At 43.3% G+C, this 18,741-nt stretch overlaps 1 protein-coding gene across 1 annotated transcript in view; it reads right to left on the bottom strand.

Annotated features, from left to right (window-relative positions):
* nphp1 (nephronophthisis 1) overlaps positions 1-18,480 on the bottom strand; it is a 31,290-nt gene extending 12,810 nt beyond the window's left edge. Inside the window, exons 1-10 of the mRNA XM_029669140.2 lie at positions 18,268-18,480; positions 18,076-18,140; positions 17,892-17,955; positions 17,599-17,729; positions 17,106-17,319; positions 16,899-17,000; positions 16,729-16,802; positions 16,469-16,505; positions 16,266-16,350; positions 13,167-13,261 (exon numbers count right to left, since the gene is read on the bottom strand). Of these exons, the coding sequence (XP_029525000.1) occupies positions 13,167-13,261; positions 16,266-16,350; positions 16,469-16,505; positions 16,729-16,802; positions 16,899-17,000; positions 17,106-17,319; positions 17,599-17,729; positions 17,892-17,955; positions 18,076-18,140; positions 18,268-18,333 (933 nt within the window). The 5' untranslated portion in view covers positions 18,334-18,480. The remainder of the gene's footprint in view (positions 1-13,166; positions 13,262-16,265; positions 16,351-16,468; positions 16,506-16,728; positions 16,803-16,898; positions 17,001-17,105; positions 17,320-17,598; positions 17,730-17,891; positions 17,956-18,075; positions 18,141-18,267) is intronic.
* Between the last annotated feature and the right edge of the window lie 261 nt (positions 18,481-18,741).

The raw sequence follows: 18,741 nt of genomic DNA, 5'->3' as shown, positions 1-18,741 counted from the left end.
GTTTTTATTTACTTTGCTGTTCTTTTGCACATCAGTATCACTACTTACACATCATCATCTGCTCATCTACTCCAGTGTTAATCTGCTAAATTGTAATTACTTTGCTACTATGGCCTATTTATTGCCATACCTCCTCATGCAATTTGCACACAATGTATATAGACTTTTTTTTTCTATTGTGTTATTGACTGTACGCTTGTTTATTCCATGTAACTCTGTGTTGTTGTTTCTGTCGCACTGCTTTGCTTCATCTTGGCCAGGTGGCAGTTGTAAATGAGAACTTGTTCTCAACTAGCTTACCTGGTTAAATAAAGGTGAAATATGTTTATCACCTCCTCTATATGTGTCAGTTCCCCAGCTCTGTTCCACGCTGCTGCATTGATTGTAATTTGTCTGTATTACCCGTGTGCTGACGCTGTTCTGTCTCGTTCCCTATTAAATGATTGACTCCCCATACTCGCTTCTCCTCTCCAGCGTCATCCCCTGACAGTACCAGTCAAAAGTTTGGACATCTGGGGGGATGGTAGGGGACGCCATGTGCGACTGACGTGTTTTCCGTTTGCTCCCGTGGTATTCTTAAAGTTCATGTGAATTCTGCAGCAGAACCGTATTTATTTTCAAATATTAATTTGGTGATCCCTTTCCGTAAAAAACAAGACTACTTTGCTTCCGAATGTCAGCATGTCGACCAAACATAAGGCCAAAAGCATGACTTTGAGAAAACCCGGCCTACAAGACCCGCTCTCATCACCGCCCTCTCCTGAGTCTGAGGGCCCGGGGACTCACACTTTACCCGGGGGCGCGGCTTGGCCTGGCGGCGCCGAAATGAACATTCTCAAGGCCATCAAACTACTACGCTCTGAGATAGTTGAAATGAAAACACAGGTGGTTGCTACGATTGAGGCCAGAATACAGGAGGTTTCTGATACATTAAAGGCAGATTTAACCATCCTGCGGAACGAGACAGTGCCAGCAATCACAATATTCAAAACAACAACTGCGTCACACACTACAACGATTGCGGCACTGGAGGCCTCCGCTACTAATGTCTCCGATTTAACTACATCCCTGGAGGCTGAAGTTAAACGCCTAGCTGCGGATTTGAAAAAGGTGAAGGAGAGCTGCGTGAGTCTAGAGGGATTCTCTCGCCGCAATAATCTGAGACTTGTATCGGTCCCAGAGTCCGCCGAAATGCATCGCGCCACGGATTTTGTTTCGGGGCTGCTGAAGGATGTTCTTGCCTTAGATGAAAAGCCCCTGATTGATCGAGCCCACCGGTCGCTGCGCCCAAAGCCCCGGGATGGGGAGAGGCCCCGTGACATAATTCTTCGAGTGCACTTTTTTCATGAGAAGATGGAGATCCTCCGATGAGCCCGCAATACCACTCTGAGCTTTCAAGGACAGAGCTTTTCCATCTACCAGGACTAATCCCCCATTGTTTCCAGGCAGCGCGCAGCTTTCAGACAGGCCAAACGAGTACTTCGGGACCATCCAAGTGTGAAGTATGGACTGCGATTCCCAGCCCGTTTATGGATATCTCACGAGGGTAAAGACTACACATTTGAATCTCCGGATGAGGCTATGGCTCACATTCAACGTCACATCAAGAAGTCTTGAATATGCTCAGAGTTCAGCAACTGTTGCTTGCGTACTGTGGATAGTAAGTAACCCACTTGTGGTACAATTATGCTTAGACATAACAGGCTAGTCTTGTATAGTTGGTGAAACTATTCAGGCTTATTTGAGGTGATCTAATGTTTTGATCGTCTAGTGTGCGTGCCTTATCTCGCTCACCTACTTAGTTTGTTTACACATTGTCTCTGTGACTCAAAATATTTTTGGTTATTTGTTTACTGCATCCGTTTGCATTGACCCAGTTAACAGTAAATGTCTCCCGAGGCTACACGGTTTTTGGGGCCTCACTTTAATTTTAAAAGTTTTGAGCGTCATTTATGCCCAGCAAACGTTCAACGTTGCGCACACGTAGTTTTTTGGTATTGGTTTTAAGCTGTCTCAGCTTCAACTAGACTACTATTATAATTACTATTATTTTTGATTGTCTTACTACGATTTCCTTACTTCAAATTAGATTTTTGGCTGAGAGCCTTTATACATTTTATTTATTTTCCCTCTCAATGCCTGTTATAAGACTGGGAATACAATTATATACATCTACAAGTGGTGCTTTCGTCATTCCGTTTGCACAAGGGATTCGCCTTTTTTTTATTTAAAAAAATACATACAAATCTTTCTTTTTGCTGCTTGATCCACTAACAAAACGTGACTTTAAAGAGCGGGACTGTGGGTTTAGGTTTAAGACCGCACTCTCACAGACATACTGTGCAAAGAGAACATGTTCTATTTAGGCTTGTACCTCGTTTGGGGAGGTATTGTCTGGGATGGGGGGAGGGGTGGGGGGGGCAGGTTGAATTGTTCAGTTCTAATGTTGTCATTCTGTCTTTTTATTTTTTTTATCTGTTTTTTTTCCTGTACTTTTTCCAAACATTTACCACCGTACATTATTACTCTGAGACAAGTTATTCTGGGGGTTTTGGGCGCTCATTGCTTTTCCATTCTATGCTCTAATGACAGGGTTGAATAACGGGAATGCCCAGAGGGGCCGAAATAATACGATCAAGTACATTTCTTGGAATACCAAAGGGGTTAACAACCCGGTGAAGCGTAAGAGGGTGTTGACACACTTAAAGGGTTTGAATGCAAATATTGCATTTCTACAAGAGACTCACTTGAGGACTGGTGAGCATTTTAGGATGCGTAAGGACTGGGTTGGTCAAGTGTTCCACTCGAACTTTCATAGTAAATCAAGAGGTGCTGCTATTCTGGTTGATAAAGCTACTCCCTTTGTAGCTTCTGAGGTTATTGCTGATCCTAAGGGACGATACGTCATAGTAACCGGTGAACTGTTTTCTACCCCTCTTGTTTTGGCTAGTGTTTATGCTCCCAATTGGGATGACACAAGGTTAATTTCTTCCTTTCTGTCTACTATTCCCAATTTAGATTCTCATTTGTTGATTTTAGGGGGGGATTTCAACTGTAAAATGTCCCCAGTTCTTGACAAGTCCTCACAAACAAATACAGGCCCATCTAAATGTGCCCTACTTATTCAATCCTTTCTTCAGAAATATGCTATGTTTGAGGCCTGGCGTTTCCTACATCCTACAGATAGACAATATTCCTTTTATTCTCATGTTCATCAAACATACTCCCGGATTGATTACTTCTTTTTGGACAAAAAACTTCTGCCTAACCTTCGGCAGTGTACTGACGAGAGTATTGTTATCTCTGACCATTCACCATTAGTGCTTGAACTAGAGTTTCCCCAGCGACCTCCTATGTGTTATCAATGGTGTCTCAACCCCATTTTACTCTCAGATAAGGAGTTTGTCAATTTCATCTCTTCTGAAATCACCTTATTCCTAGAAACTAATTCAACACCAGGTATGTCCTGCTCTACCATATGGGAGTCTCTCAAAGCATACCTACGTGGCCAAATTATTTCTTATACAGCCAACCAAAACAGAGTTCGCTCCCAGCGACTTCGGGACCTGAGCGAGTCCATAGCCACACTGGATGAGAAGTATGCTACGGATCCTTCCTCTGATCTGCATAAAGAGCGCCAACTACTCCAATCTGAATTTGATGAGCTTTCTACCAGGCAAGCTGAACAGTTACTCTTGCGAGCTCGATACAAAATCTATGAACAAGGCGACAAGGCCAGTAAACTCCTTGCGCATCAGATCCGTAAATCTGAGGCCTCACGTTTAATCCCACAAATAAGGACCCCGTCTGGTGCCACCACAGTTATACATAAAGAGATCAATGATCAATTTAAACAATTTTACTCTGCGCTATACACCTCTGAATCCCCTCAAGACCCCTTGCTGATTGACTCCTTCTTTAATGGCTTGAATATGCCTTCAATTGATACAGACTCCCATGACTATCTAGAAGAAGAATTTACGCTTGAGGAGATTGCAACAGCAGTGTCCGCAATGAAAAGTGGTAAATCACCGGGTCCGGACGGTTTTCCAACCGAATTTTACAGGACGTTTTCTGGTCTGCTTTGCCCATTCTTGTCTCGACTATTTGCAGAGTGCCTCAATACTTCAAAGCTACCGCCTAGTCTTTATCAGGCTTCAATTTCATTACTACTAAAGAAAAACAAAGACCCCCTGGAATGTGGATCCTATCGCCCAATCTCGCTTTTAAACTGTGATTACAAAATCCTAGCTAAGCTTTTAGCCATCCGTATGGAAGGCTTGCTGCACCAAGTAATACACTCTGACCAGACTGGCTTTGTGAGAAATAGGCATTTATTTTTCAATATTAGGCGCCTTATGAATATACTGTACTCCCCAGCGTCGGAGGACCCGGAGGTGGTGGTCTCACTTGATGCCAAAAAAGCGTTTGACCGCGTTGAGTGGGACTACCTAACAGCTGCCCTTTATAGATTTGGCTTTGGCCCCAAATTCATTGCGTGGATAAAGATTCTTTATTTTTCCCCCATGGCTTCGGTACGGACTAATAACTTGTCCTCTTGACTATTTTCCCTTGCACCGCGGATCCAGACAGGGTTGCCCACTCTCCCCTTTGTTGTTTGCTTTGGCAATCGAGCCTCTCGCCATTGCACTACGCTCTAATGATGCCATTCAAGGCATAATCAGGGCGGGCTGGGAGCAGAAAGTCTCGCTATATGCTGACGACCTCCTTTTGTTTATCTCCAACCCCGATACCTCATTGCCACGTGCCCCATCTGTTCTTAAAAAGTTTGGATCAATCTCAGGGTACAAGCTGAATCTAGGCAAGAGTGAGCTTTTTCCGGTAAACAAGGCTGCTTTAAAGTGCTCTTTTACAAGTTCTCAGTTTAGGATTGTCCGGGATCAATTCACTTATTTGGGAGTAAAAGTGACAAGGAAATATTCAAATTTGTTTCAGGAAAACATTGTTGCTCTAGCAGACAGATTGAAACAATCTTTTACTTTTTGGAATTCGCTACCCCTTTCTCTTATCGGAAGGATGAATGTCATTAAAATGAATGTGTTGCCCAAATTTTTATATTTATTTCAATGTTTACCCATTTTTATTCCAAAATCTTTTTTTATTTCACTGGATCAAACATTCATGCATTTATTTGGGATGGCAAGGTACCACGGATTGGTAGAAAACATTTACAGAAGCCTAGGTCATTGGGGGGTTTAGCTCTACCAAATTTTCAGACATACTACTGGGCTGCAAATTTCAGAGCCGTTCTGTACTGGCTGCAGACTGATCCTACTGGCCCTAGACCACTCTGGGTCCAGATGGAGTCTGAATCGTGTAAACCTGCAGCACTTTCCTCTGTGCTGTGCTCGTCTCCCCCAGTGTCCCTAGGCAAACGGTGTGTCAACCCTAATTGTAAAGCAGTCTCTTAAAATGTGGAATCAGTTCCGTTTAGCCTTTAACCTCCGAGGCTTTTCTCTATCAGGCCCAATCAATCAGAACATTTTATTTCCTCCATCTTTGAATGATGGGGCTTTTGGCATTTGGCACTCACTAGGCCTCTCCTCGCTAGCCCAATTATTCTTTGATAATACATTTGCCTCTTTTTCTCAGCTGCAGGAAAAGTTCAATCTCCCCCAATCCCACTTTTTCCGCTATCTCCAGACTTGAAACTTTGTCAGGGCTAACCTGGATTTCCCAATATGCCTGCGAATACAGCTATAGAGAGCATCTTGGAGCTGAACAAGCTTCCTAGGGGCGCAATTTCAGATGTATATGCAATCATTCATGACTTACAGAACCCTTCTTTGGTGCCTTTAAAGACTCGATGGGAAAAGGATTTGGGGGAGGAACTTGGGGAAGACGCCTGGGAATCTGTGCTGCACAGGGTGCACTCGTCCTCTTTTAGCACTAGACACAGCCTCATTCAATTCAAGGTGGTTCACCGTATCCACTGGTCTGGGGCCAAACTTGGAAGAATATTCTCTGATTTTGATCCTACCTGTGTCAGATGTAAAGTGGAACCAGCCACACTGTTGCATATGTTTTGGGGCTGTCATAAACTGTCAGGTTTCTGGGAATTCATATTTAAATGTTTCTCTGATATATATGACACTGTTATAGATCAGTCTCCCCTTACAGTCCTTTTTGGAGTACTGCCCATGGGTACCCCCTATCAAGAATCCAGTCGGACACTGTTGCTTATACAACTCTTTTAGCTAGACGGCTAATACTACAGAACTGGAAGATGGCAGCTCCCCCATCTTATAAATATTGGGTGAGGGATGTGTTGTGCTCTCTGAAACAATCAAAAATCAAATTCAATTCACGTGGGAACCCCAAACTGTTTGATGAGGCTTGAATAAGGGAAGACATCAAAACTATGAAATAACAAGTATGGAATCATGTAGTAACCAAAAAAGTGTAAAACAAATCAAAATATATTTTTTTGAGATTCTTCAAAGTAGCCACCTTTGCCTCGATGACAGCTTTGCACACTCTTGGTATTCTCTCAACCAGCTTCATGAGGTGGTCACCTGCAATGCATTTCAATTAACATGTGTGCCTTGTTAGAAGTTCATTTGTGGAATTTCTTTCCTTCTTAAAAGCGTTTGACACAATCAGTTGTGTTGTAACAAGGTAGGGCTGGTATACAGAAGATAGCCCTATTTGGTAAAAGACCAAGTCCATATTATAGCAAGAACAGCTCAAATAAGCAAAGAGAAACGACAGTCCATCATTACATTAAGACATGAAGGTCACTCAATCCAGAACTTTGGACGTTTCTTCAAGTGCAGTCGCAAAAACCATCAAGCACCATGATAAAACTGGCTCTCATGAGGACCGCTACAGGAAAGGAAGACCCAGAGCTCCAGGGGATACGTTCATTACAGTTACAAGCATCAGAAATTGAAGCCCAAATAATTGCCTCACAGGGTTCAGGTAACAAACACATCTCAACATCAACTGTTCAGGAGACAGCATGAATCAGACCTTCATGGTTGAAATGCTGCAAAGAAACCACTACTATGGACACAAATGATAAGAAGAGACTTGCTTGGGCTAAGAAACACAAGCAATGGACATTAGACCAGTGGAATAAGAAGAATACAAACAGTGTAGTCATTCCCTCTGCAAGGCAATCAAACAAGCAAAATGTCAGAATAGAGACAAAGTGGAGACGCAATTCAACGGCTCAGACACAAGACGTATGTGGCAGGGTCTACAGACAATCACGTACTACAAAAGGAAAACCACGTCACAGACACCAACATCTTGCTTCCAGACAAACTAAACACCTTTGCCCGCTTTGTGGATAATACAGTGCCACCAAATGGCCCGCTACCAAGGACTGTGGGCTCTCGTCTGTGGCCGACGTGAATAAGACATTTAAACGTGTTCACTCTCGCAAGGCTGCCAGCCCTAGCCATGTCCTCGGAGTATGTGCAGACCAGCTGGCTGGTGTGTTTACGGACATATCCAATTTCTCCCTATCCCAGTCTGTTGCCCCCACATGCTTCAAGATGGCCACCATTGTTCCTGTACCCCAAAAGACAAAGGTAACTGAACCAAATGACTATCGCCCCATAGCACTCACTTCTGTCATCATGAAGTGCTTTGAGAGGCTAGTCAAGGATCATATCACATCCACCTTATATGTCACCCTAGACCCACTTAAATTTGCTTACCGCCACAGTAGGTCTACAGACGATACAATCGCCATCACACTACACTATCCCATCTGGACAAGAGGAATACCTATGTAAGAATGCTGTTCATTGACTATAGCTCAGCATTCAACACCATAGTACCTCCAAGATCATCATTAAGCTTGAGGCACTGGGTCTCAACCCTGCCCTGTGCAATTAGGTCCTGGACTTCCCGACGGGCCGCCCTCAGGTGGTGAAGGTAGGAAACAACATATCCACTTCACTGATCCTCAACACTGGGGCCCCACAAGGGTGCGTGCTCAGCCCCCTCCTGTACTCCCTGTTCACCCATGACTGCGTGGCCAAGCACGCCTCCATCTCAGTCATCAAGTTTGCAGACGACACAACAGTAGTAGGCTTGATTACAAACAACAACGAGACAGCCTACAGTGAGGAGGTGAGGGCACTCAGTGTGTGATGTTAGGAAAACAACCTCACTCAACATCAGCATCAATTAAACAAAGGAAATTATTGTGGACTTCAGGGAAACACCAGAGCTAGCACCCCCCTATCCACATTAAACGGAACAGCAGGTGGAAAGTTTTAAGTTCCTTGGCGTACACATCACAGGCAAACTGAAATGGTCCACCCACACAGATAGTGTGGTGAAGAAGGCGCAACAGAGCCTCTTCAACCTCAGGAGGCTGAATCAATTTGGCTTGTCACCTAAAACACTCACAAAGTTTTTACAGATTGCCAAATGAGAGCATCCTGTCGGGCTGTATCACCGCCTGGTATGGCAACTGCACCGCCCACAACCACAAGGCTCTCCAGAAGGTGGTACGGTCTGCACAACGCATCACCGGGGTCAAACTACCTGCCCTCCAGGACACCTACAGCACAGTGGGACTATCATTTGTTTTTCAACAGTACAATGACCCAACACACCTCCAGGCTGTGTAAGGGCTATTTGAGCAAGAAGGGGAGTGATGGAGTGTTACATCAGATGACCTGGCCTTCACAATCACCTGACCTCAACCCAAATGAGATGGTTTGGGATGAGTTGGACCGCAGAGTGAAGGAAAAGCAGCCAACAAGTGTCAGCATATGGATTTTTTAAGGGGCATTACAGCCACACAAGGGGAGCGCCACCGGGAAAGTGTTTGTCAAACTGTGAATGAGAGACTGATGAAGTTTTGATGTCTTCACTATTATTCTACAATGTAGAAAATAGTAAAAATAAAGAAAAACCCTTGAATGAGTAGGTGTGTCCAAACTTTTGACAGGTACTGTATGCGTCACAACTTCTGCCCGAAGTCGGTCCCTCTCCTTGTTGGGGCGGCGTTCGGTGGTCAACGTCACCGGCCTGCTAGCCATCGCCGATCCACTTTTCATTTTCCATTTGTTTTGTCTTTGTCTTACACACCTGGTATAAATTCCCCAATTACTTGTTCATTATTTAACCCTCTGTTCCCCCATGTCTGTTAGTGAGTAATTGTTTGTATGTAGTACGGTCCGTTAATGTGGGCTCTCTTTTTGTATTGCATTTGTATATTTTGAGTAAAGTATGTTTATTTACTCATATCTGCTGTCCTGCGCCTGACTCCTCTACACCAGCTACACACAGACCTCATTACAGTATGTTAGAATATTTATTTATTGCACAGAAGGACAAGTTGACCAATAGAATAGGTCAACTTGTGTACCATGGGATAGTAAATTGACATAGGCTAGTGATTTTGCTGATCTTTAGGCCTACACATCTCATTGGCTGATGAATAGTAGACAAATGTGTGCAGTTCTTCTAACATCTTCAATATGTGCTTCGAAATTCGATAAGTAGGACGCACGCAATTGTGTCGGTCTTCACTTCCAGCCTACTTCTTAGTTGTGAGAAGGACCCGATCACATGACGGGCATTGGCTAATAAGAATTGAGATATGTCACGGCCCCTCCTCTGCAGTGCAGGGGCGGATCCTCCTGCAGGCAGAGGAGGGTCGTTAGTGATTGGAGTCACCTGGGCTCAGGGTATTTAAACTGCTGCTTCACTAATCTCTCTCTCTCTGCTCCTCCAGGTATGATCCTGTTTCGTTTGTTCCTTTGTAGTTTTGCATAGTTTTCACTCAGTCATTCACACACACAGATTCACACATCCCTGCACTTTACATACATCTTACATTATGATACTTTCACACTTCATTCCTTTTTCTTTGTTTAAAGTTAATAGTTTTGGTTTACAATAAAGAACCTTTTTGATTGGCCGATACCTGTTGTTCGTGTCCCCTCAATTTTGCCACAGGCTATGAGCCGGCCTGTGACAGATATCTGAGACAGCCATGTGAGTGAGAGTTGCTTCGGAGCACGGCTTCGGAGCACGGCAGCTGGGAGAAGGGAATTATAAGTATTATATTCAGCCCCAGGGCACTTTGGCCGCAAGAGGCATGGATATTTGGGGGGGAATTACAGTCACACAAGGGGAACGCCACCAGGAAACTCGAGACATGGTGAGAATATGATCAAGTACTTGTCAAACTGTGAATGAGAGACTGGTGAAGTGTGTGCAGCCTGCACAGGAAACAAATCAGCTTTTTTCAAATCATCATTAGAGTCGTATCATGCAGCCTTAGAATGTATAAAAAAATATATATATCCCAACGTTTGTAGAACAACTAAAGTTGCATAAATAACTCTAAATTAAGCATATAGGAGGACCTGTTTCTCTGTTAACCGCTTCACACAGAATGTGCGTAATTCCTTGGAAATCGTTTGGAGAAAATATCCTTTCTATTTTATTCAGCTATGTTCAATTGTATTGTTCATACTATAAAATAATATAAAATAATGCCACGGAATTCTGAGCAAATCTTCTTTGCTAAATGAACTAGTGTAGCCCACAGTCATATGACAGTCTTATTAGGGCTTAACATAAGGACAACTCAGAGTACGCTATTCTGTTCTTCTGAAATAGTCTAAAGAAACATGATATGAAGAAAATAGTCTATCTAAAATGAATAACGGATTTACTGTGATGTGTAGGTTATATAAAATGGATTTCTTAGACTTTTTAAAATGTAGATGTTCCAAATGTCTGCATCAGTGGCTTGTAGGCTGTGTGTGGAAGCCAGGAGATGCTAAACATGTTTATGTTAATTAACGGTCAAATACCATGACACCGGCAGTTATTTGTTTGACAATGACCGGCTGACAAAATGTCATGACTGCCACACCTGTTGTGGCAGAATCAGAATTCTTTAGGTAACATTGATAAGATGTTTTATCAATGTTCATAAGTATGCTTATGTGGTCAAGTTACTTGGGCCCAGAGAGGGGAGAGGTCAGGTTAGTCTTATCTGTGAATGTGTCAGTAACTATTCCTAAACCATGTGAAGGAATGGCGTGATTAAAGGGGAACCAGTTAGTTGGCTTCACAATGTCTGTGTGCCAGTCACTCCTCTGACTAGATCTTGTCCAGGAGGGGTTGTATTTTTGATGGGAGTATCTAGAATTGACAATTGATATATGCCATTGGATGAGGTAATGTTTTGGTACTACAGTGGGGCAAAAAAAGTATTTAGTCAGCCACCAATTGTGCAAGTTCTCCCACTTAAAAAGATGAGAGAGGTCTGTAATTGTCATCATAGGTACACTTCAACTATGACAGACAAAATGATAAGAAAAAAATCCAGAAAATCACATTCTAGGATTTTTAATGAATTTATTTGCAAATTATGGTGGAAAATAAGTATTTGGTCACCTACAAACAGGCAAGATTTCTGGCTCTCACAGACCTGTAACTTCTTCTTTAAGAGGCTCCTCTGTCCTCCACTCGTTACCTGTATTAATGGCACCTGTTTGAACTTGTTCTCAGTATGAAAGACACCTGTCCACAACCTCAAACAGTCACACTCCAAACTCCACTATGGCCAAGACCAAAGAGCTGTCAAAGGACACCAGAAACAAAATTGTAGACCTGCACCAGGCTGGGAAGACTGAATCTGCAATAGGTAAGCAGCTTGGTTTGAAGAAATCAACTGTGGGAGCAATTATTAGGAAATGGAGGACATACAAGACCTAGTGAATGATCTGCAGAGAGCTGGGACCAAAGTAACAAAGCCTACCATCAGTAACACACTACGCCGCCAGGGACTCAAAATCCTGCAGTGCCAGACGTGTCCCCCTGCTTAAGCCAGTACATGTCCAGGCCCGTCTGAAGTTTGCTAGAGAGCATTTGGATGATCCAGAAGAAGATTGGGATAATGTCATATGGTCAGATTAAAACCAAAATATAACTTTTTGGTAAAAACTCAACTCGTCGTGTTTGGAGGACAAAGAATGCTGAGTTGCATCCAAAAACACCATACCTACTGTGAAGCATGGGGGTGGAAACATCATGCTTTGGGGCTGTTTTTCTGCAAAGGGACCAGGACGACTGATCCGTGTAAAGGAAATAATGAATGGGGCCATGTATTGTGAGATTTTGAGTGAAAACCTCCTTCCATCAGCAAGGGCATTGAATATGAAACGTGGCTGGGTCTTTCAGCATGACAATGATCCCAAACACACCGCCCGGGCAACGAAGGAGTGGCTTCGTAAGAAGCATTTCAAGGTCCTGGAGTGGCCTAGCCAGTCTCCAGATCTCAACCCCATAGAAAATCTTTGGAGGGAGTTGAAAGTCAGTGTTGCCCAGCAACAGCCCCAAAACATCACTGCTCTAGAGGAGATCTGCATGGAGGAATGGGCCAAAATACCAGCAACAGTGTGTGAAAACCTTGTGAAGACTTACAGAAAACGTTTGACCTCTGTCATTGCCAACAAAGGGTATATAACAAAGTATTGAGATAAACTTTTGTTATTGACCAAATACTTATTTTCCACCATAATTTGCAAATAAATTCATTAAAAATCCTACAATGTGATTTTCTGGATTTCCCCCCCCCCATTTTGTCTGTCATAGTTGAAGTGTACCTCTGATGAAAATTACAGGCCTCTCTCGTCTTTTTAAGTGGGAGAACTTGCACAATTGGTGGCTGACTAAATACTTTTTTGCCCCACTGTATGTTGTACCAAGAACGAGAAGTAGAACCTCGTCTAAGAGGGCAAACTGAACGATAATTTATTGCTAATGCTGTCTGGCTATGGGATACTCCTCTTTCAAGTAAATCTTCCTTCGTGTAATGTTCCCAAGATCTGTTATTCGTCATGTGAGTTGAGATGGGTGTGTCTTGGCTATAAATGATACCAAGAACTGTTTTGTAAGCACTCTCAGAGAATTCATTTATAGACACTGAATTGATCTGAGAGACACAGGACTATGGTGAAGCTCATAAATAATTAAAGATGGGACTTTATAATATACTCTGACTTGTGTGTGGTTTGCTCTCTCATGATTTGGTAATACAGGAAATTTCCACGACACACCCCCAACATACATCAAGCTAAAGGAGGACCTATTTGTGTGATGTGACCTTTGCAAGTTGGCCATAACTGCTTTAATGTCATCTCAGTATAAATCCTTACTTTTCCAGTGTCTGGGTCCCGGAAGAGATCTTTGAAGGACAGTTTGGATTGGCTCAACTCTGGCTGGATGTAGTGACTTGCTCTGTAGGTAATCCCTGTAAAACACACAGGCCACAGGCCCTTATGAAAACATTACAAGCAAATTATAGGTCTTATGAGCAGAAACTTCAACTATGTGAGATTTTTGTGCAACTTCCGGCGTGCATTTACAGTGAACACTGAGGCTGTATACTTACTGTTTTAGACAGTAGCCAATAGGCTATTTTGGATATTTGAGCATAATGTACTGTAGGCCAGCCAACAAAGCCAACAAAAAATTGACAAAATCCCATAACATTTTCAAATAGGTGACTGTAAATTGCATGATTCAAGAAACCACTTTACAAAATAAAAATAATTCTTATTACCATACAGATAATTAGACAATGTAGGCTACCACTCTGCCTATTGGCTAATTTGCATATTCAAGCCTGTCTCAAAATACAACACTGCCCCTTTAATTAAGACATAAGCTTTTTACCTGACTGGCTTTTCAAATTCAGCTTGAAATGTAGCCTACAGGTTGTGTTCTCTTGTAGGAAGCCGTAACTCCCCATTGCTCGGACAAAACAGAGATGCTTGTTCTAGGTCCCAAGAAACAAAGAGATCTTCTGTTGAATCTGACAATTAATCTTAATGGTTGTACAGTCGTCTCAAATAAAACTGTGAAGGACCTCGGCGTTACTCTGGACCCTGATCTCTCTTTTGAAGAACATATCAAGACCATTTCAAGGACAGCTTTTTTCCATCTACGTAACATTGCAAAAATCAGAAAGTTTCTGTCCAAAAATGATGCAGAAAAATTAATCCATGCTTTTGTCACTTCTAGGTTAGACTACTGCAATGCTCTACTTTCCGGCTACCCGGATAAAGCACTAAATAAACTTCAGTTAGTGCTAAATACGGCTGCTAGAATCCTGACTAGAACCAAAAAATTGTGCTAGTGCTAGCCTCTCTACACTGGCTTCCTGTCACTGGCTGATTTCAAGGTTTCACTGCTAACCTACAAAGCATTACATGGGCTTGCTCCTACCTATCTCTCTGATTTGGTCCTGCCGTACATACCTACACGTACGCTACGGTCACAAGACGCAGGCCTCCTAATTGTCCCTAGAATTTCTAAGCAAACAGCTGGAGGCAGGGCGTTCTCCTATAGAGCTCCATTTTTATGGAACGGTCTGCCTACCCATGTCAGAGACGCAAACTCGGTCTCAACCTTTAAGTCTTTACTGAAGACTCATCTCTTCAGTGGGTCATATGATTGAGTGTAGTCTGGCCCAGGAGTGGGAAGGTGAACGGAAAGGCTCTGGAGCAACGAACCGCCCTTGCTGTGTCTGCCTGGCCGGTTCCCCTCTTTCCACTGGGATTCTCTGCCTCTAACCCTATTACAGGGGCTGAGTCACTGGCTTAGTGGGGCTCTCTCATGCCGTCCCTGGAAGGGGTGCGTCACCTGAGTGGGTTGACTCACTGATGTGGTCATCCTGTCTGGGTTGGCGCCCCCCCTTGGGTTGTGCCATGGCGGAGATCTTTGTGGGCTATACTCAGCCTTGTCTCAGGATGGTAAGTTGGTGGTTGAAGATATCACTCTAGTGGTGTGGGGGCTGTGCTTTGGCAAAGTGGGTGGGGTTATATCCTTCCTGTTTGGCCCTGTCTGGGGGTGTCCTCGGATGGGGCCACAGTGTCTCCTGACCCCTCCTGTCCTAGCCTCCAGTATTTATGCTGCAGTAGTTTATGTGTCGGGGGGCTAGGGTCAGTTTGTTATATCTGGAGTACTTCTCCTGTCCTATTCGGTGTCCTGTGTGAATCTAAGTGTGCGTTCTCTAATTCTCTCCTTCTCTCTTTCTTTCTCTCTCTCTCGGAGGACCTGAGCCCTAGGACCATGCCCCAGGACTACCTGACATGATGACTCCTTGCTGTCCCCAGTCCACCTGGCCGTGCTGCTGCTCCAGTTTCAACTGTTCTGCCTTATTATTATTCGACCATGCTGGTCATTTATGAACATTTGAACATCTTGGCCATGTTCTGTTATAATCTCCACCCGGCACAGCCAGAAGAGGACTGGCCACCCCACATAGCCTGGTTCCTCTCTAGGTTTCTTCCTAGGTTTTGGCCTTTCTAGGGAGTTTTTCCTAGCCACCGTGCTTCTACACCTGCATTGCTTGCTGTTTGGGGTTTTAGGCTGGGTTTCTGTACAGCACTTTGAGATATCAGCTGATGTACGAAGGGCTATATAAATACATTTAATTTGATTTGATTGCTGACCTATACTTATTTCTAACGGGGCTAATAACTCGCTAACTAGCAAAGAATATCAACTAATGTTCACTGCGCTCTGACCTGAAAAGCAAATTCACTCGCTGGTGATTGAAAGACCGCCAATAGAATTCTACTCCTTTGCACTCTGGCTCTGCCTACCACAAAATCAGACTCAATCTTACAAAGTTGTTTTGGTTTGTTGCATTGAAAAGGGGCAGAAAAAAACGATCTATATAGTGCAAATGAATAGGGTGAACTCAGTGAAGTTTAATCTCTTGCGTCTCTGCGCTGCCTGGCATTTCTTCTACACGGCAGTCCTGGAGGAAGTGCACGGCCGCTGACGCACGCAGCTTGGAGGGAACATTGGATGTCACCCTGTCCACTAGCTATTCCTTTGTTTGACTGTACAAACCATCCAACTATTGAAGAATTATGCAGAGCATGAAAAGCATACAGCCTCTGGGGTGACCGACATGGCAGAAAATGTCTATGTCTTTGTGTGCATGCATGCCTGCTGTGACATATTAGCGGTGTGTGTGTGTGTGTGTAGCACAGAGGGTTAGGGTAAATGTGTGTATTTGATGAAGATAATGGTACAGCAGAACAGGGTACGAAAAGATGACGCAGGTGTTCTTTATCGATGACATCCAATCTGGCCCACAGTACACAAGCTGATGATACGTGATTAAATATTATTCGGGAGAACTATCTACACGCATTTTTTGTTGATCAGGTGAGTCTTTCTGTTCCCGGCAGAATGTCATGCCTCTGTGAGACAAGACTGATCTAAGCTCAGAGACTTACCCTCATCTAGTAGTTTAGAGAGGGTGGATGACCTGAACCCAGCAGGGATGGCACCCATGGCTGACAGAACATCAGTAGCATCAATCTGAAAAGAATTTCACACAGGAATAGACACACACAAATGCACATGTGCATACACACACACAAGTAGTAGATGATGTTTTAGAATCTAGTTGAACTGGTCCACCACTAGCTCCTCTTACCTCAGTGATGGCTCTCCTCACACAGTCCCAGTTTGAGCTGTCAATGTGAGAAGATATTCACTGTCACAGTCATTGGGAACACTAGAATACCATCATCATCACTGTAAATGTATGTGTTATCAATTACAGAACAACAACAACAAAGTTGATTGTCTAGCAGTCAGAAAGATTCATAATAATTCTGTTCCAAGGGGTCCAAGTAGCCTTCGAGCGATGCATTTGTGAACATTGCCATCTAGTGGTTATGAAGAGAACCTCACCTCTGCTTCCTTTTGGACTCAAGCTCCTCATCCTCTGACGCTTCCTCATCATCCTCCTCCTGGTCTGAATATCTCTGAAACATACAAACACAAAATACATAAACCCATATGTTTTTGATGTAATTAGAATGACAGCAATCAACATCAAAGAATTGTTCAACTGATGGTACCTTCAAGTAGGTTTTGGGGACTAGTCCCTTACTGCCCTTTGAGTCCTGAGCAAGCCACCAGCCATCCTCATTTTTACTGAGAATCGCCAGGACCTCACCCATCTGAAAAGATAAGCAAAAAATATCACCACTGTTTAACTAGATTATGACAAACAGTCAGGATATGATCTTTGTATGCTAGTGAATTTGTCTGAGCAGTATTTTGACCTGAATGGTAAGATCTCCTTCCTGCTCTCCTTTAAAGGCACTGATGACCATATACGTGGCAGTGCCTGACATGGTCTTTGTGACTACATCTTCCTCATCATCATCTTCTTCCTCATCTTCTACACTCTCCTCTTCACTCTCCTCTTCCTCACTGTCTTCTTCGCTGTCTTCCTCACTGTCTTCCTCCTCTTCATCTTCCTGGGCTTGGGATGACCTGGGGAAAAAATGGGCAGATGGTCTTTCTCTTTGGACACTGGCAGTTTCAAGAACTTGTCTTAATTGAACACATAGCTACTCGGTAGATAACAACCTCAATACACTAGCAGAAGCCAGGCAAGTATGTTTTGATCAAAGGGCCTACAACTCACCCTATGAGGCCTGGGAGACAGAAACCATCATCACAAGTCATGGATCGGAATGTAGACAATATTACACAATCACAAGGACTATAGTATTGAATGTGTTAATTAAGAAATATTGCTATGGTCCTCACCCTCCCTCACGTTTCTGAGGCGGAGAGAGCTCCTGGACTAGGACCAGCAGCTTCTCCTCAAACCCCCGCAGACGTCTTTCCTCCTCCATCTTTCTCTGTTCGTAATTCCCCACTGGGGCTGGCTCATCAGCCTTTAGTGCGGAGCAGATGAAAAATGTGTAGCTAAGTATAGTTGCTAGCTAAAACAACAAAAGTATGGAGCAGCATTTGAAAGATCAAACAACGATGAAAATGAATGGGGGGGAAGAATGTAGCTAGCTAGCTTATTAAATGCTATATATACATAACGTTACCTTGGTTAACTTCTTGAGCTTCCTGGTTGTCTCCTCCACTAAGTTTTGTAGATGTATGCATCGGCTGGAAGAAAAGGCAACGTTTTAAGTTAGCTAGTTATAATATCCATGAGTTAGTAGCTAGCTAGCTATAACTAATGTTTAGCAGATTTGAATACGTGAAGGGTGTAGCTACGTTAGCTACCTCTGATATGCCTCTGTGCGCCCTGACCCATCCGACAGCCGTGCATCTTTTATCAGACTGTCAACCTATGGAAAGTAAAACACATGTACCACATATATGATGGATCGTAACCTAGGATGACTGCAACCAAGCAAAGCAGGTAAACTACCATGCATTGCACTCGAGTTAGCTAGCTAACGCTAGCTGGCTCACCTGTCTTTTGATATCATCCGTCTCTCTTTGCACTGTTTGAAGAGGCCCTTGTCTTTTTGGTGGCATAGCTAGCTATATATATATATATATATATATATTTTTGATTCTAATTACAATATTATACAAAACAAAATTAAGCCGCTAGCAACTGCAAGTTCACACTTATCAGACGCTTTTAGATGTCGCTAAGCAACGACTTCCGTTCCACCACATATTTCTAAATAAAGGTACGATAGGCACTGTAACTGATTTCAAAATAAAAGTATGCACTAGAACTGAAAGACAATTATGGAATACAACAACGTTGAGTAGCGTGTAGCAGTGGCTTGTATTCATGGACGCCAAGGGAAGCCAAGTTTCCCTAAAATATTTGACCAATAATAAAATAAGAATGATAAAATCATTTATCTTTCGACTATTCCCTGTATATAGCTCCACATTAGTCTGGTACTGGTAGACTACTCCCTGTATATA

The sequence above is a fragment of the Oncorhynchus nerka genome, linkage group LG10 (assembly GCF_034236695.1).
Source record: "Oncorhynchus nerka isolate Pitt River linkage group LG10, Oner_Uvic_2.0, whole genome shotgun sequence".
Classification (NCBI taxonomy): Eukaryota; Metazoa; Chordata; class Actinopteri; order Salmoniformes; family Salmonidae; genus Oncorhynchus; species Oncorhynchus nerka.
This window is presented reverse-complemented; position numbering and strand designations above follow the sequence as displayed.